General features: G+C 44.6%; 1 protein-coding gene across 1 annotated transcript in view; it reads right to left on the reverse strand.

Annotated features, from left to right (window-relative positions):
- EGFLAM (EGF like, fibronectin type III and laminin G domains) overlaps positions 1-13856 on the reverse strand; it is a 171449-nt gene extending 157593 nt beyond the window's left edge. The window contains exon 1 of the mRNA XM_060007067.1: positions 13641-13856. Coding sequence (XP_059863050.1) covers positions 13641-13737 — 97 coding nt within the window. The 5' untranslated portion in view covers positions 13738-13856. The remainder of the gene's footprint in view (positions 1-13640) is intronic.
- Between the last annotated feature and the right edge of the window lie 556 nt (positions 13857-14412).

Consider the following 14412-nt stretch of genomic DNA (forward strand, 5'->3'; position numbering starts at 1 on the left):
AGCAGCCCTCCCCTGGTGACAGATGGAATTGATGTAAATACCCCAGCTCTCTCACCCCTCAGGTAGGAAAACTCTGTGCTATGTGTTCTCTACCATTTTCTAGAGTTTCTCCCATGAGTATAAGCTCTAATCATCACGGTGTTAACCCACTTGATGAGAAAACCTTCATTGACTGCCTTTTCAGTGGACTCCCTGTCTCACTTTCCCACTCTTTTTTTTTTGTTCTGTTTTGTTTTGTTTCACCTTTCATATAACTTATTTTAATTCAAATCTTTATCCTATGGTCTGTTCCTGGGAAATCCAAAGGAAGACAATAGGTGTTGCCTAATTAATTCTTTAAAGTTTGAATAATAAGCATTGATCTGTAGAATATCAGGTACAAGATATTTATAGCCAAGAAATCAGAACAGAGTTGAAAAAAATATCATCATCATAAAAACTAGCAACAAACCTAACAGAAGTGGGAGAAAGTCCAAGCTCGCCGTGGTCTTCCCCTTTAGGTCAAATTCCCTGGAGTTGTAAGAGGTTAATTTGGGTTCAGGGGGCTTTCTCAAGAGATGAAGAATTATCTTCCATTCATTTCATATGTGTTCCAGAAACCTCTGAGTTCCTAGAATTTCTATTAGGAACCCTGGACATCACTGCAATCATTTCTCAATACCACACAGCAATGAATAGGTCAATCTCAATGTGCTCTTAGCCAAGAAGCCAGCAGATTTGGGCCCAGAGGACAAGCTCATTCTCAAAAGATCAAGGTTTCTATTGCTCTTGCAGTTACTTCATGAATTTACAGCAGGCATCCTTAAGCTAAATCAGACCTGATCCTCAGAGAGTTCTGAAGGCAAGCTAAACACAAATCAAAACCTCATGGTTACACCTAAGGAGGAAAATAGTAGAAACAGAGCATATTATCACAAAGCAGTGGTACCAAAGGTAGCAATTAGGGTCCCAGCAGGAAGAAGAATTTACTTAATCTAAAAAGATTGTAATTAAAAGATATCTTACAGAGGTATGAACAGCTCTGAGAAAAAACTAGGGCTGTGGATACACCCAGAGACCAGCAGCAGTGAAATGCTGCCGGTACCCAGGGCAGAAAGTACAAGAGGAGAAAATACTGCTCCTGGCGCCAGCCAGAGTTGGAAGAGAAGGACAGCCAGGAGATGCAGTTTTAAAGAAATACAACTGCTGCCAGGAAAGCAGTACCAAAGCAGGGTGGAATTAGGCAAGACGTACACCAGGGTCTCTCTGCTGCTCTCCTCTGATCTCCTTCCGGTGCCTCTCGTTAGCTGAACCCAAAAAAGCCAAAGGGCAAAGCAGCCTGAGTGATGCAGTAAGGCCAGCCCCAGGCAGCAAGGAGCAGGGCAGAGAAGAGCAGAGAGGAAATGTGGAGGGAAGAGCAGGACGAAAGTAGAAAACCCATCGTTATCTGGGTGCAGAGCAGAGCATGTTGGACCCTCACTCTGTGTGGGAAAAACTTTGTAGTCATTTCATTTGTTTCCTTAATACTTAGTTCATCTTTTCCGTCACTTTATTATGAAAATAATCAAACACTACAGAAAAGTGAAAGAGTTTTAGAATGAACATGTGTATAATCACCACATGTGCTACCGTAAACATTTTACTATACTTCTTTTATCACACATATGTCAACAATCTATCCCTGTCTCCATCAGTGAATCTGATTTTTGATGTATTTCAAAGTAAATTTCCGACATTACTTCCCCTTAAATGCTTCAGCATCATATCATTTGCTTTGTTCATTTTTAATTCTACTACAATGCAGTTTATTTTTCATACATATATATATGTATGTGTATGTATATATCAAGAAATTAATTGGTGAATGGGTCAATCAATTGGTTGCTTTCAATTGGGCCTCCCAGGAGCATACATTTTATCAGGTATGACAGTCCTTACAAAACAAAGACCAGAAAAACCTTTGCAAACACTCTATCTTTTGGCTGCTTTACTTTCCAGGGATTAAAGAATTGATCTTCGTAAGTAAGCCAGAGTCAGCACAATAAAACTGAAGAAGACTGTTGAGTACTGTTTTCCTCCCAACCTCACAGTCAGATCTCGTTATGAGAGATGGACTGGCTTTATCCCTTCCCCTGCAACCTGACGTTTTCTATCATACCGCCAATGCCATTCCCACACACATCTCATGTTCCTTTGCTTTCAAAGACAACTGGAAGAAGGAGGGGAACTGAACACTGGACTGTTTTAACTCGTCCTCCCCCGCTATCTTTTGATGTATGAGTAAACAGCATTATTGCCTTTGCTTCTTAACCTTCCAAAACATGATAAAAAGCAGGTCTAAGGCAACCCCACATGTTACTTCAAACTCTACCTCTTCTCTGCGTATTGAAAATGACATATTTCACAGTGTGGACTTGATCAGACGCTCCTTAAAAACCCACAATTCCAATAGCCCCTGGCAGCATGGAGGTAGGATTTAAATTATATACTGCTACAGACTGACTCCTGGGCCATTTCCTTCTCTAAATCACACTGCAGTGTGGGTTTTCAAATGTCTTCTCAGGTTGAGAAGAAATGTTGGCACAGAGAAATGACACCTTTTCTGTATCAAGAGGGAGGAAGGAAGTGAATTTGGGAGCTGGGAACACGATCAAATTAATCACACCACGTTAAAAAGTATTTGCCCCAAACGAGGCCATCGTTTTCCACTGCATAGCTGTCTGGGAAAGACAAGCTGAATGCAAGACACTCCAGCAGGCATTGGAGGGGACACACAGGTGAAGACATCACAGGGCTTTCCTTCACAAGTTACAAATCTAAGACAAGGCATGGGTCAGTACATCAAAAACATAATACAAGACAAAATGGAAGAAAAGCGTAAGGGCTTCTGGCTGGGAGGGTACGTGAAGACCTCACAGAATGGCACTGAGCCATGCTTGGAAGGGTCACTGCATTTCCTTGGGCAGAGATGAGGGAAGGATGTTCCAAGGGGATGGATCAACTGGACAGGTCCACCACTGGGAAGCAAAGAGGAGGACTGTGGAAGAGCAAATAATCGAGCTTGGTTGGAATACAGATTATGTATTCAGCGAGAAGACAGGAAAAGGAAGTGGAGGCCATGCTCTAATAGACCTTAGATGCTCAGCTTTAGAATTTAGAAGGCAGTAGAGAGCCAGAAAGGAATATTAAACCCAAGAGGGACAGGATTCGAACTGCATTTTAGAAAGAGTATTCTAGCAGAGAGTATGGCTGACTCAAAATGGGGAGAGAGCAGATGTCATAGAAATAGCATCTTTTATACTTGTTAGCTAATACCACAGTAAAGAAGGTAGCTAAGGAAAATTTTCTTTATATTCCAACTGCAAATAACCTCTTTTGGGGTGCAGAACCATAGAGCTGATACATGAAAATCTATCGCTACTATAGTAGCTATATAGAATCTTGATACAGGATCTTTCTTCTTGGTTTTATACAAAGACCAAAAGGGATGTGAGCTATTTTTATTAAACTATATGCTGGTTCCAGATCTTTTATCAATAAAATGAACTTTATGACTGATCTAGACACCAAAAGTCATCATTTGATGATATAAACTTGAAGAATCTGTAATATGAGATTAAGGAAATGAAATTCCTTTCAATTCCATTTTCATGGGAGCCTAAGCTCAATTATACATTTGTGTCAATGTTGTCAATATTTGTGGTTATATCAAATATGGGAAAACTACCATCTCTACCACTACATAAACTCTATAAATCAAAAAGAACCTAGTTAATATGGACTAACTTTGGAGTGCCCGTTATGTACCAAATGTTTAAGTACTTTCCTAGCTGCATTTCCAGTCATCATATTATTTCACTGATTCATCAGATAAAACCCTTGTGGTAGGTAGAAATCTAAGGTATAAAGAGATTAAATAGTCTGTCTGGGATCAGGCGGCCATCAATTTTAAAACCAGGATTCAAACCCATGTCTGTTTGATTGGATTCTTGTTACAAGTCCTCCAAGCTTCAGGGATGTGTGTTAGGTGTGTAGGTTGTGGCCAAAGCCCATCAATTACTCTAAAATAGCTATCAAAGGAAGGCCTCTTTTTCCAACCTAATGATTTACTTGTTTAACTACAGCCATTAGGAACTCCTAGAACATCAAAAAGATGCTGAAGAAACTACCAGAAAGCCTTGAGACTTGAATGATAAACCTTGAAATACTCCCATTGAAGGTGTAGCAAATATTATTTCCACTAAAGAAGATGGCTAAATAGTGGAGGAATGGGAAGCTGGGAGGAACAACAAAGCCAGGCTGAGTATCCTGCGTGTCCCTGAGACCCCAAAAGGATCTTCTATAGGAAACACTGGGAGGATTCTGGAGCGATCCTCCCGCCACTACAGCTGCTTCTCATTTGCAAACAGCCCCTCAGTCATCACGTATTCTGCAAAACACACACCAACCAGTCAGGAATATGACTGAAAGCAGTACCAGTTCATTCTACAGAGTGTCCTGTGACAGGCATGGAGCCTCTGCAAGTAAAACGTGGGTGAGTCTTGTTGGCAAGGTCCCTCCTGGCTGCAGAGCTAGACTCAGGGCCATCACAGCGATCATGCTCTTATCCATCAGCTGCAAGAAAATCTCTGGATTGATGGGAAGCGTCAGGGGTTACGGGTTGACAACCTGGGTTCATGTCCTGGCTGTGCCTGTTTCCTCTTTGCTAAGTCATCAGCTCTTGACTTCCCAGTGGGGCAAGGGTTACAAGATCAAACGAGATCATTTCTCTAAAAGTGCTTTGAAAAGTGCAGTGGTTCAACAAAACATATCAATTTATTTTGGGGGGATCATCTTCATCCCCATCAAAGCAGGCTGTGGTGACTAAAAAATGATTTTTATATTGTAAGACGCATCTCTCACTGAATAAATTATTCTACCACGAATACTCCTTTTTGTTATGGGATACAAATAGAAGGAACTTCTAGAAAACTGGTAAAAACTGAAGTTCTAGTTGACGTTCCTTCGAAATTCACTCTAACCCACTGAGTAGTTATTTTATCTTTTAAAAGGGATTTATTTTACTTTTTGTAAAATGTAGGAAATATGTAGCAACAAACAGCATGTAGTCACGTAAACATATACCTATTTCTGGACCCTACTGCAAACTGATGTAAGTCAATTTGGCTGCCTGGTTTTTAGGATCTTTTATTAAATCACGGTAGCCTCCAACAAGTTAAGATAGGCGGTAACTATCTGCTTTTCAGCCACGTTGTACACTACAATGAAAGCAAATTCTAGGCCAAATTCTGCCACATAGAGGAAAAATGGATGGGCAGGAAGTTGCAAAAATTCTCAAATAACTTACTCTTGTAACATCCCTGTTTGTTCTTTTAGGAACTCCAAAGCGCTGCATGAGAGACAATCCGCCATGTCTGGTCCTTGTCTTGCTGTGTACACAGCTGAACTACATTTCCCGACCTCCTTGCAGTTAGGTTGAGGCCCTGTGACCGCGTTCTGGCCCGACACATAAACATCTCCCACACAAGCCTTCTTTCTTTTTACCTTCCATGAGACCTTGGAGGCCCATTTTAAAGATGGGGGGAACTTCCCTGGTGGCTCAGTGGTTAAGAATCAGTCTGCCAATTCAGGGAACATGGGTTTGATCCCTGGTCTGGGAAGATCTAAGCCCATGCAACTAAGCCTGTGCACCACAACCACTGAGCCTGCATGCCCCAGAGCCTGCGTGCCGCAACTACTGAGTCCACATGCTGCAACTACTGAAGCCCGCGTGCCTAGAGACCGTGCTCCACGACAAGAGAAGCCACTGCAATGAGAAGCCCGTGCACCGCAATGAAGAGTAGCCCCCACTCACTGCAACTAGAGAAAGCCTGCGTGCAGCAATAAAGACCCAATGCAGCCAAAAATAAAAAATTATTTTAATTAAAATAAAAAATAAAGATGGTGGCATTACAAGATGAAGGTATTAAAGACAGAGTGACTCAGGATTTTCAAGTCACCCTTTGGAGAAGGGCAGCCCAGGAGAGCTGCCCAACAAGAAACGATCACTTTGGACTTGGAGTAAATGAAAAATAAATCTTATGTCAAGCCACTGAGATTTAGGGTTGTTTGTTACAGCTGCAAGCACCTTGCTGAGGCAGATGCATCAGGGTTCTAACGGCAGGATCAACAAATCATCCAGACCAATGAGGCAAAGGAATCTACTGTTAAGTGAGGAAGACACAGGATTGAATGGAGCTCTGGCCCGACGCCAAAGCAGCTTGACTCTTGGGCTTCCTGAATTGTTACTCTCTGTCCATGCAAAAATAGAGGGGCATGTACAATCTTTCTAGCCAATAACATATTTCACCAATGAAAACATTATTTCTAACATAATTTGTTTGTGCTAATTAACAAGCCCTCTAGGCTGGATTTTTGATAGCATCACTTGAAATATCTGCCCAGCCACCTTTGAGAGTAGACATTATAGTAAAGTTCTTCAAGTGGTAACGAACCAGCCCTGGAGTGTAGCCTCCTGGCAGCACAGAGATGAATTCAAAATATTTAACCACTGGTATGACACAGCCACCAAGACATTAAAAAAAGATGTAAACTCTTATGCCAGAGCGGTACCTTCTATCCTGGATTACTTCAAATGTTAATTAAGCACCCTTAGGGTAGAGATTAAAGTAATTCACACCATGACTGTTTATACTGAAGTATTTAAAAAATAAATTACAAGCAAACAAGCGTCTAATTCACAGCCCTCATCCAGTTTATTTACGTCTCTGCTCACTCTAAGAATTACCAGCAAAGGATCATGGGACCTATTCCTAAGTGTAAGATTAGATCAATAAAATTAGCCATCTGTCCAAGGAAGGCTTTAAACTCAGGTTGTATTTAAGTATTATGTTTCCAACTGCCCAGATGCTACAGAAAAGTGCCTGCTGATACAACTCCTTTTGCACAATGTAAACCATTAACTGGCTAATATCAACTTGTTGCATCAAGAGAAATAAATAGCATTAACACTGCATTAAATCTGATTCGGGATTTTGGGTGCCCTGTCAGCAAACACAAGTGTTAAGATTTAAATTGCTCAGGATTTGCAGAGTCAGACAGAGAAAGAATCTTCAAGTGTCTTTACGGGGATGGGGAAGAAGAGACTGGAAAAGAGATCAAAGCTTCAGAAAGTGTGTCCTTGGTGGGTCTGGTTGGTTAAAGTAATAATAATAGTGTGAGTATTATTAGTTAGTAACATCCCATCTTTGTGTAACACTTCGGTTCTTTCAAAGCACTAGTCTGCTTTATTTCCTTTGATTCTTAAAATAAGCTGGTGGGGTTATCTGGGGTAAGTGGGGTTTTTTTTTACAGCTCTGGAAGTGCACGAATCATTAATAAGAAAAGGAAGAGCCAATGGAGCCCAGTCTCTATCTTTCTATGTCACTGGTAGTGGCTCATAAATTACTCCAAACTGATGATTAATGAGCAGATCCTGACCCTTTCTTAGCTCTCTAGCTTCATGGAGATTTTCACAGACTCCCAGTCACATGTCAGCCTGGATGATTCTCTTTCAGGAACAAAACCTCCACATGACAATTACCAGAAAAAATTGTCCACCACCCTTGGGGATACTGTTTCTCAAAAGAATCTACTCCAGCAAGACCACAAACCTCACAGCCACATTTCCAAACCCCAAATCAAGGCATGTGGTTGACCAAAGAGTCTTTCTGATTTGTCAGTTTACCTAAAAATTTGTACAACTCAGTAAAATTAGAATTATGCTACCAATCATACATTAACATGTACAAGAAAGGATAAAAGTACATGAACTCGGGCTTCCCCGGTGGCGCAGTGGTTGAGAGTCCGCCTGGCAGATGCGGGGGACACGGGTTCGTGGCCCGGTCCGGGAAGATCCCACATGCCGCGAAACGGCTGGGCCCGTGAGCCATGGCCGCTGAGTCTGCGCATCCGGAGCCTGTGCTCCGCAACGGGAGAGGCCACAACAGTGAGAGGCCCGCGTACCGCGGAAAAAAAAAAAAAAAAAGTACATGAACTCATAAGTGTCTATGTTAATTATTCTGATGCCTGGAAATACACACATTCTTCTCCCACCCACACCCCCTTCCAGAGTAAACAATCCCAACTTCATAAACATTGCCTTCAAGCTTCAGGCTTCTAATCCTTTTTTAATGCCCTGGTATATGTATTACCTCATTTAATCCTTAAATGGTAGGTTCTTTCCTTATCCTATTTTTACAGACAAGGAAACCCAGGTTTACAGAGCTAATATAACTAGCCCTATGTCACCAAGGAACTAATAATAATAATAAAAAAGAAGTGTCAGAACTTGAACCCAAAGTTGTCGAATAGCAGAGTCTGTGCTTTCACCCAAGCCTTCCGGCTCGGCCAGGAGAAGCCTGCCTGAAAGAAGGAGCTGCGTGGGAGCGGAGATGGAATGGGCCTGGGGGAAATGAGGGGCAGGGGCTGGTCATATACAGCCTGGCTTCTTTGTTGATGCTACTGAAGGGTGTCCTGCCGTGTGCAGCCATCTCTCAATGACGGGGTTACTGGGAAAGAGGGTGAGTAGAAGGACGACCTGCCCAGAAGAGATGTCCGTCATGGGCCTTCAGAGGATCTCAAGTCCCGAATCCAACCTTCGGAAACCCGGCAGAGAATCTAAACAGTGGGGTTGTTTTGGCTGTAATACAGATGCTTGCTGTCGAAGTGGAGGCTGTCGGGGTACCGGAGAGTACCTGGGGTGGAGGCAGGGAGGCTATGCTAGGAGCCCAAGTTCTCCTCCGTCACGTCCCTAAGTGTGGACTGTGAACCACATGCACCAAGTGACCTGAGGTTCTTGTTTAAAAAAGCAGATGTCTGGGATGCACTCCAAGAATTCTTATCCACATAGAAGTTCAGCGGTGACTCGCCTGGATCAGAAGTCTGAGATCCGCTCTGTGCCAGCTCTGGAAACTGCGCCCTCTGCTGGCAGCAATTTGATTTGATTTTTCACCTGAGTCTCTCTCTGCCCCCAGGCCCAGACCCCCATCCCATGAGATCGGGACTCTTCAAGGAAGCAAATGTCTTCCAGCTCATTTCAGGAGGCTGAAGCACACTTTGGGGTCCTTCTTCAGAACGACGGTTCACAACCAATGCAATCAAAGATGGGTTTGGGGGGGTTTCTCCTACAAACTGCTATTTAGTCTCTGCAGCATCTCCTCACCCTTTCCCTTTTTTATCCCTGAAATAGCAGGTGCACTTCTAATACCTGCAACTTGCTGTGACCAAAACAAGTGGCAAGGGTCTTGACCAGCTCAAAAGATTCTCTGTTGCAATCGAGATATCACGTCACTCATGTAGTCCGCTGGGAGAAATACAGTCCTGCTTGCCTAGTGGGTCAGGTAGGAGAAGACAGGAGCTCCCGAGGATAACACTGCAGGAGTTGAGATCCCACCTCCACCTCAGACACCTGAGTCCCTGTTTTCCAGAAATCTAGCTCTGGTTCACTGGACCACTTTTGAGCTACAGTAACCCGTGAACAGATGGACAGCTACTCCCCAAAGAATTCTAAGGTTATTAAAGCCCTGGGCTCAGGGAAGCAACAAAAAGCAAAAACAAAAATAAAACCAAAAAGCGAAACACCACTCAATTCCTTTCTGGTCAAGTCACTCTCCCATGAGAAAGAATTCTGAGAAAAAAGTACTGCCTCATGTTACACACATTTACTCCTGACCATGACCTCTCTGTGTCCCTTTACCTCATAGAGGATCAAAGGAAAGAGAAACAGAAAGAGAGGCAGGGGCTTCTTTATAGGGATGAGGTATGATGTGGAAACAAATGGGAGGGTAGGAGGGCTGTTGGAAGGAAGGATCAGAGGGAAATATTTCTGCTATGGTGCCAGAACTGCATTGGACACTAGTAGTTAGGTGCTGGGGAGAAATATATATAATCCCTCTTAGGGTGTTTGTCGCTCCAGTTTTCATCAAGAAACAAGACAATCTGGATGAGCCTTGTGGAGGAGTAGGGTTGGTTGGAAAGGAAGGGGTGACATCCGGAAGAGCTGAGCCCCCCCAGATTACATGCTTTGGGAAAGGGACTTGGGTGAGAGCTTTGAGTGAGGACATAACCAATCTCTTGTGAATTTCAGGTTATCCTGGGTGGGTGGGGGAAGTAGAAGAGGATGAGCCCTGACCTTTTCTTGACCATTTAGCCATTCAGCCTCACACTAGTAGCAGCAGAAACCACCTAGAGGCGCATGTCAGCGCACCAGCAACCGACAAGGCACATTGCCCTTGCGCTAACTCTGCTCTGCCCCTCCAGTCTTTTGTTTTTTTTTCTTTCTGAGTTTCCCTGGATCTTTGTTTTAATCCACTTTTTCAGATAGAGAAACACTGAGGGAAAAGTGGAAAGGAAAAGATTACAGACCTGCATCTCCCCCCGCAAAATGACTACGGATCTCCAGTCCTCCAGGGGAAAACCTTGAATTCTGAACCCTGACCTGACCTTGTCCCACTGACCCTGGGAACTCAGGCAGCCGGAAAGGCAGAGGAAAGGCAGGGCCCTCAGGCAGCCCTCCAGCCCCTCTCTCTGTGCCAGAGAGTTAAGCTAACACCGTTAAGTTAGCAATCTGCCTGTGGGAACACACGTGGCTTGACACATGCTGGTCCCAGCAGATGTGTCTGGATTTCCTTTTCCCTCCCCCCTGCCCTACATCAGAGGCACAACAGTCCTCCCTGCATGTCCTGGTGAGACTCTGGGTAAGGGAAGAACTGGAAACCACTCAAGGGGGTCTGGGTACTAGTCCAGCTGAGCTTCTGATATTAACTTGGGCAAGTCCCTTGGTCATGCTCAGCCCAGCTGTACAATAGGGTGTTTCACTTCCTGCCAGGTCTGTGATTCGAATTTGGGAGCCCCCCCCATTCATCCAGGGGGAAGACGCCCTCCCTGAGGGGTTGCACACCTCTCCTAACCGGGCAGCTAAGGACTCCTTTCTGCTCCTGGGTATCAGAGCCTGCATTCCCATCCAGGCTCTCACTAGTTGGGTGACCCTGGGTGAGATATTTAATTTCTCTAAGCCACAATTTCCTCTTCAGTTAAACAGGGGTAATAATAATACCCATCTCACAGACCTGTTGGGTTGATTAAATAAATCAGTATGTGTCAAGTTCTTAGGACAGTGTAGAAAGCAATTAATTAATGCTCATTATTATTTAATTTGACTTAACTTGCGAACTGTTCTTTCTTGTGAGTCTCAGCAAACGCAGAGCTTTCTTTATTAACACTCAGGGACAGAGGAGTAGCTATCTTGGTGGAGGGAAAAGTTGTCTATGTTGGACCCAAATGAGACTCATAATTGAAGCTGCTGCTTGGTTTTTTCTCACCAGAAGTAGATGGGGATGGGAAATTTTCAGGTGGATGTTGAATCCAAGACTTCTCCAACAAAGCCGAACTTGTCAAAGGGAGATTTAGGGAGGGTGAGGAGAAAGACAGGGTCATCCAAAAAAAACAGGACTCTTGCAGTACACCTTAGGGGTAGCCATGCCACCTTCAAAGTACTGCACACAAATCAATTTCTATTGAGGAAACAAGGTACAAAGAAACTCCTGTATGGATACTAGCAAGATCTGCTGGTGTCTGGGGAAGATTATAAATCAGCTGGCGGCCGTTCACATCAGAGCCAAGTGGGGCACATTCAGTCTTTAATCTGGACCAATTCTCCGGATCAAAAACTAATCTTTCCAAGGGTTGTAAATGAGCCCAGGAGGATATTTGCCCCCAAAGTTTATGAAGTAGCTGTCATTTTCATCTGAGCAGCCTTCCAACCTGAGAGCCAGTGTCTGGATAAAATTATAAAGTAATGAAAAACTCTCCTAGGCTGAACCTAGTCCAAACACTCCTTTTACCTCAAATTTGATATATTTAATGTGCTAAAATATTTAAAATGTAGAGTTTCCACTATCAAAACCCTATCTATGCTTCAAATAAAACCAAAGAGACCAACATGGCATATTCATGGCATGAATAACAGAATGAAACCCTGGATGAACCAGGTAGGAAGTATCTGTAGGAGAGGAACTACAGAAAATAAGAAAGGAAATACGGTGAACCATACGAGCAGTTTTTACACAGCAGGCTTTTGTGAAATACTTTTTTAAAAAATTCTGCTTAAACGAATTGAAATCTATCCTTAAAAGAACACTACATCCACTGCTCACGCTTAAGAAATACAGGTATAACAATGCATTGTTCAAAAATTGTGACGGGATGGTTTTATGTAAATAAACCCACAGAATGCAGATGATCACGTGTGGGTATCTTAAGGAGGAAAGTTAGAAAGAAGCCCTTCATTGAAATCCTTGAAGATGTGTGTCTGCGTGCATGTAGGAAAGAAACAATTTAATATAATATCACCTGGGACTGCTGCTATTTTCTCCTAAGTGAATGATCAGTGGGACTAAAATAGCTCACTATTTAAGTGTGCTTCAGATTATAATAACAATTATAAATTTCAAGGCAGGTAGCAAGGCGCAGGTGATAATAGATACAGCTTGAAGAGTGAAGGCATCTTCCGGAGCAGAAAGGCAACAAGTCATATTTCCAAGTGGAGAGATCCTGGAGCAGCGAAAATATTTAAGCAGCCATATGGGAACCTGCCAGGATGATTTTCTTTGCCCTCTGATAAATTTCCCCTGTTTGTCTCTTTCTAACGGCAACATTATTTGTGAAGACAAACTGTGCTTTCTGCAAAGTTTTGCAGACTGCATTCAAATAGTTATATTGTTTTCCGTCGTTCATACGATGTAATTACTACCATAAGACAACCCCGCTTGCAAAGTAAACTAAGAAAAAACAGATTTTTCAGAATTCTAAATATAGTCTCAGCAAAGAGGAATTAAAAATCATTATCCGAGAAACAATGTTTAGAACTTTCTTGCTTAGAATGTTCTACTTTGAATAATCTCACCACACAGGCCAAACCAAAGGAGGCAAAAACACAGTAAGACTTTCTACCTGTGTAACTAGAGAAAACGCAAGTTAGTGTGTTTCGAGTTCTCAGCAGCTCACTGTAATAGCCCACAACGCTGTACATCTTTGTTTAAATCGCAGAGCAAAGACAGGAGCTCAAATCACGGTAAAAATTAACCCGTTGGGTGCTCCTTTCTGAGAAAAGGACCCCAGAGTGGAAGAGGATCCTAACAGCAGAGGCCACATCCCTACATAGTGCGTGGGAAGGACTGGAGATGGGCATAGGGTACACCAGGCAAATCTTCAGACACTTAACAGGAAATCGCTGGGCTCTGAACAATGTGAATTCAATAAGCTGTTTAGAGACACAGGAGGAGCTGTTTGACTTTTCTTGCACAGTTGCAATCCTTGTAATTGAGACAGCGTGATCGCTGCCCCAACTCTCAGCTCTCTGTGGTCAAATACAGAGCCCTCCACCTCTACTGTGTCTGGAAAATAGATCATTCTTTTAACAAACAAATATCCCTGGAACCGCCTGTCCTGGGAGGGGGAGGGCGAGGCTGGCGTCTTTTCTCGGCTCTGGGCAGAGAAGAACCCAGTTAAGTGCCGCTGGTCAGGGGTGAGAGAGGCGGTGCGTTGCCCGCTTTGGGTCCTCGCTAGAGACGGGGACCTGGGCGCTCCGGACGTGATGCTCCCGGGAGCACCGAGCGCATTACCTGGTTTTCTGTGAGCTGCTCTGAGCGGCACAGCGCCGGGTCCGAGGCTGGAAGCCAGGAGCAAGAGCCGGAGCAAGACGCCTTGGGTTAAATCCATTTCACCGCGGGCGCCTGAGAAGTTTCACCAAGTCCTGGGCGCACAGGAAAAGGGCGTCTCCTGAGATACGTCGGGAGACGCGGCCCCCGCGGATCCCCTGACCGAGGTGAGGAGGCGAAGGGCTGAGGGAGCTGGACCAGGAACCACGGAGGAGTCCACGGAGGCAGGACAGCAGCCGGGAGGTCCGCGTGCGGGAGTGAAGCGGGCTTCGAGCAGCAGGGCTTTTCGGGCGGGGCGGGGGGGAGGGCGGGGATGGGGGCGGCGAGGGGAAGCCGACGGGGAGGGACTGGCTGGCCGCGGGAGAGAGGGAGGGAGGCTCGACCGACCCAGGGATGGAATTACAATCTAGTGGAAGTGAGAGGGGCAGGCCCTGAGACAATTTACTCTTCGCCCACCTCTAGGGCAGAGAGCCCGCGCATCACCCCTCTGGCGACCCCCAGCTCAGCCCTTCCCGGCTGGTGACCTAGATTGGGGCGCTAGGAGGGGCCGACTTCAACCGCTAGAGACGCAGGGCAGGATTTAGGTGACTGCGAGTCCAGGACCCTCTGCCTTGGTCCTGAGCCTGATATCTTGCGGCGCCTCCCCCTCCCCTGGTATACTCTCCTCCGGCCGCGCCCCTCTAGGTCGCTTCCACCTTCCTCGGGTACTTTACCCAACACCTCCAAAGCTTGCTCT

Source organism: Delphinus delphis, chromosome 3 (assembly GCF_949987515.2).
Source record: "Delphinus delphis chromosome 3, mDelDel1.2, whole genome shotgun sequence".
In the NCBI taxonomy this organism is placed as follows: domain Eukaryota; kingdom Metazoa; phylum Chordata; class Mammalia; order Artiodactyla; family Delphinidae; genus Delphinus; species Delphinus delphis.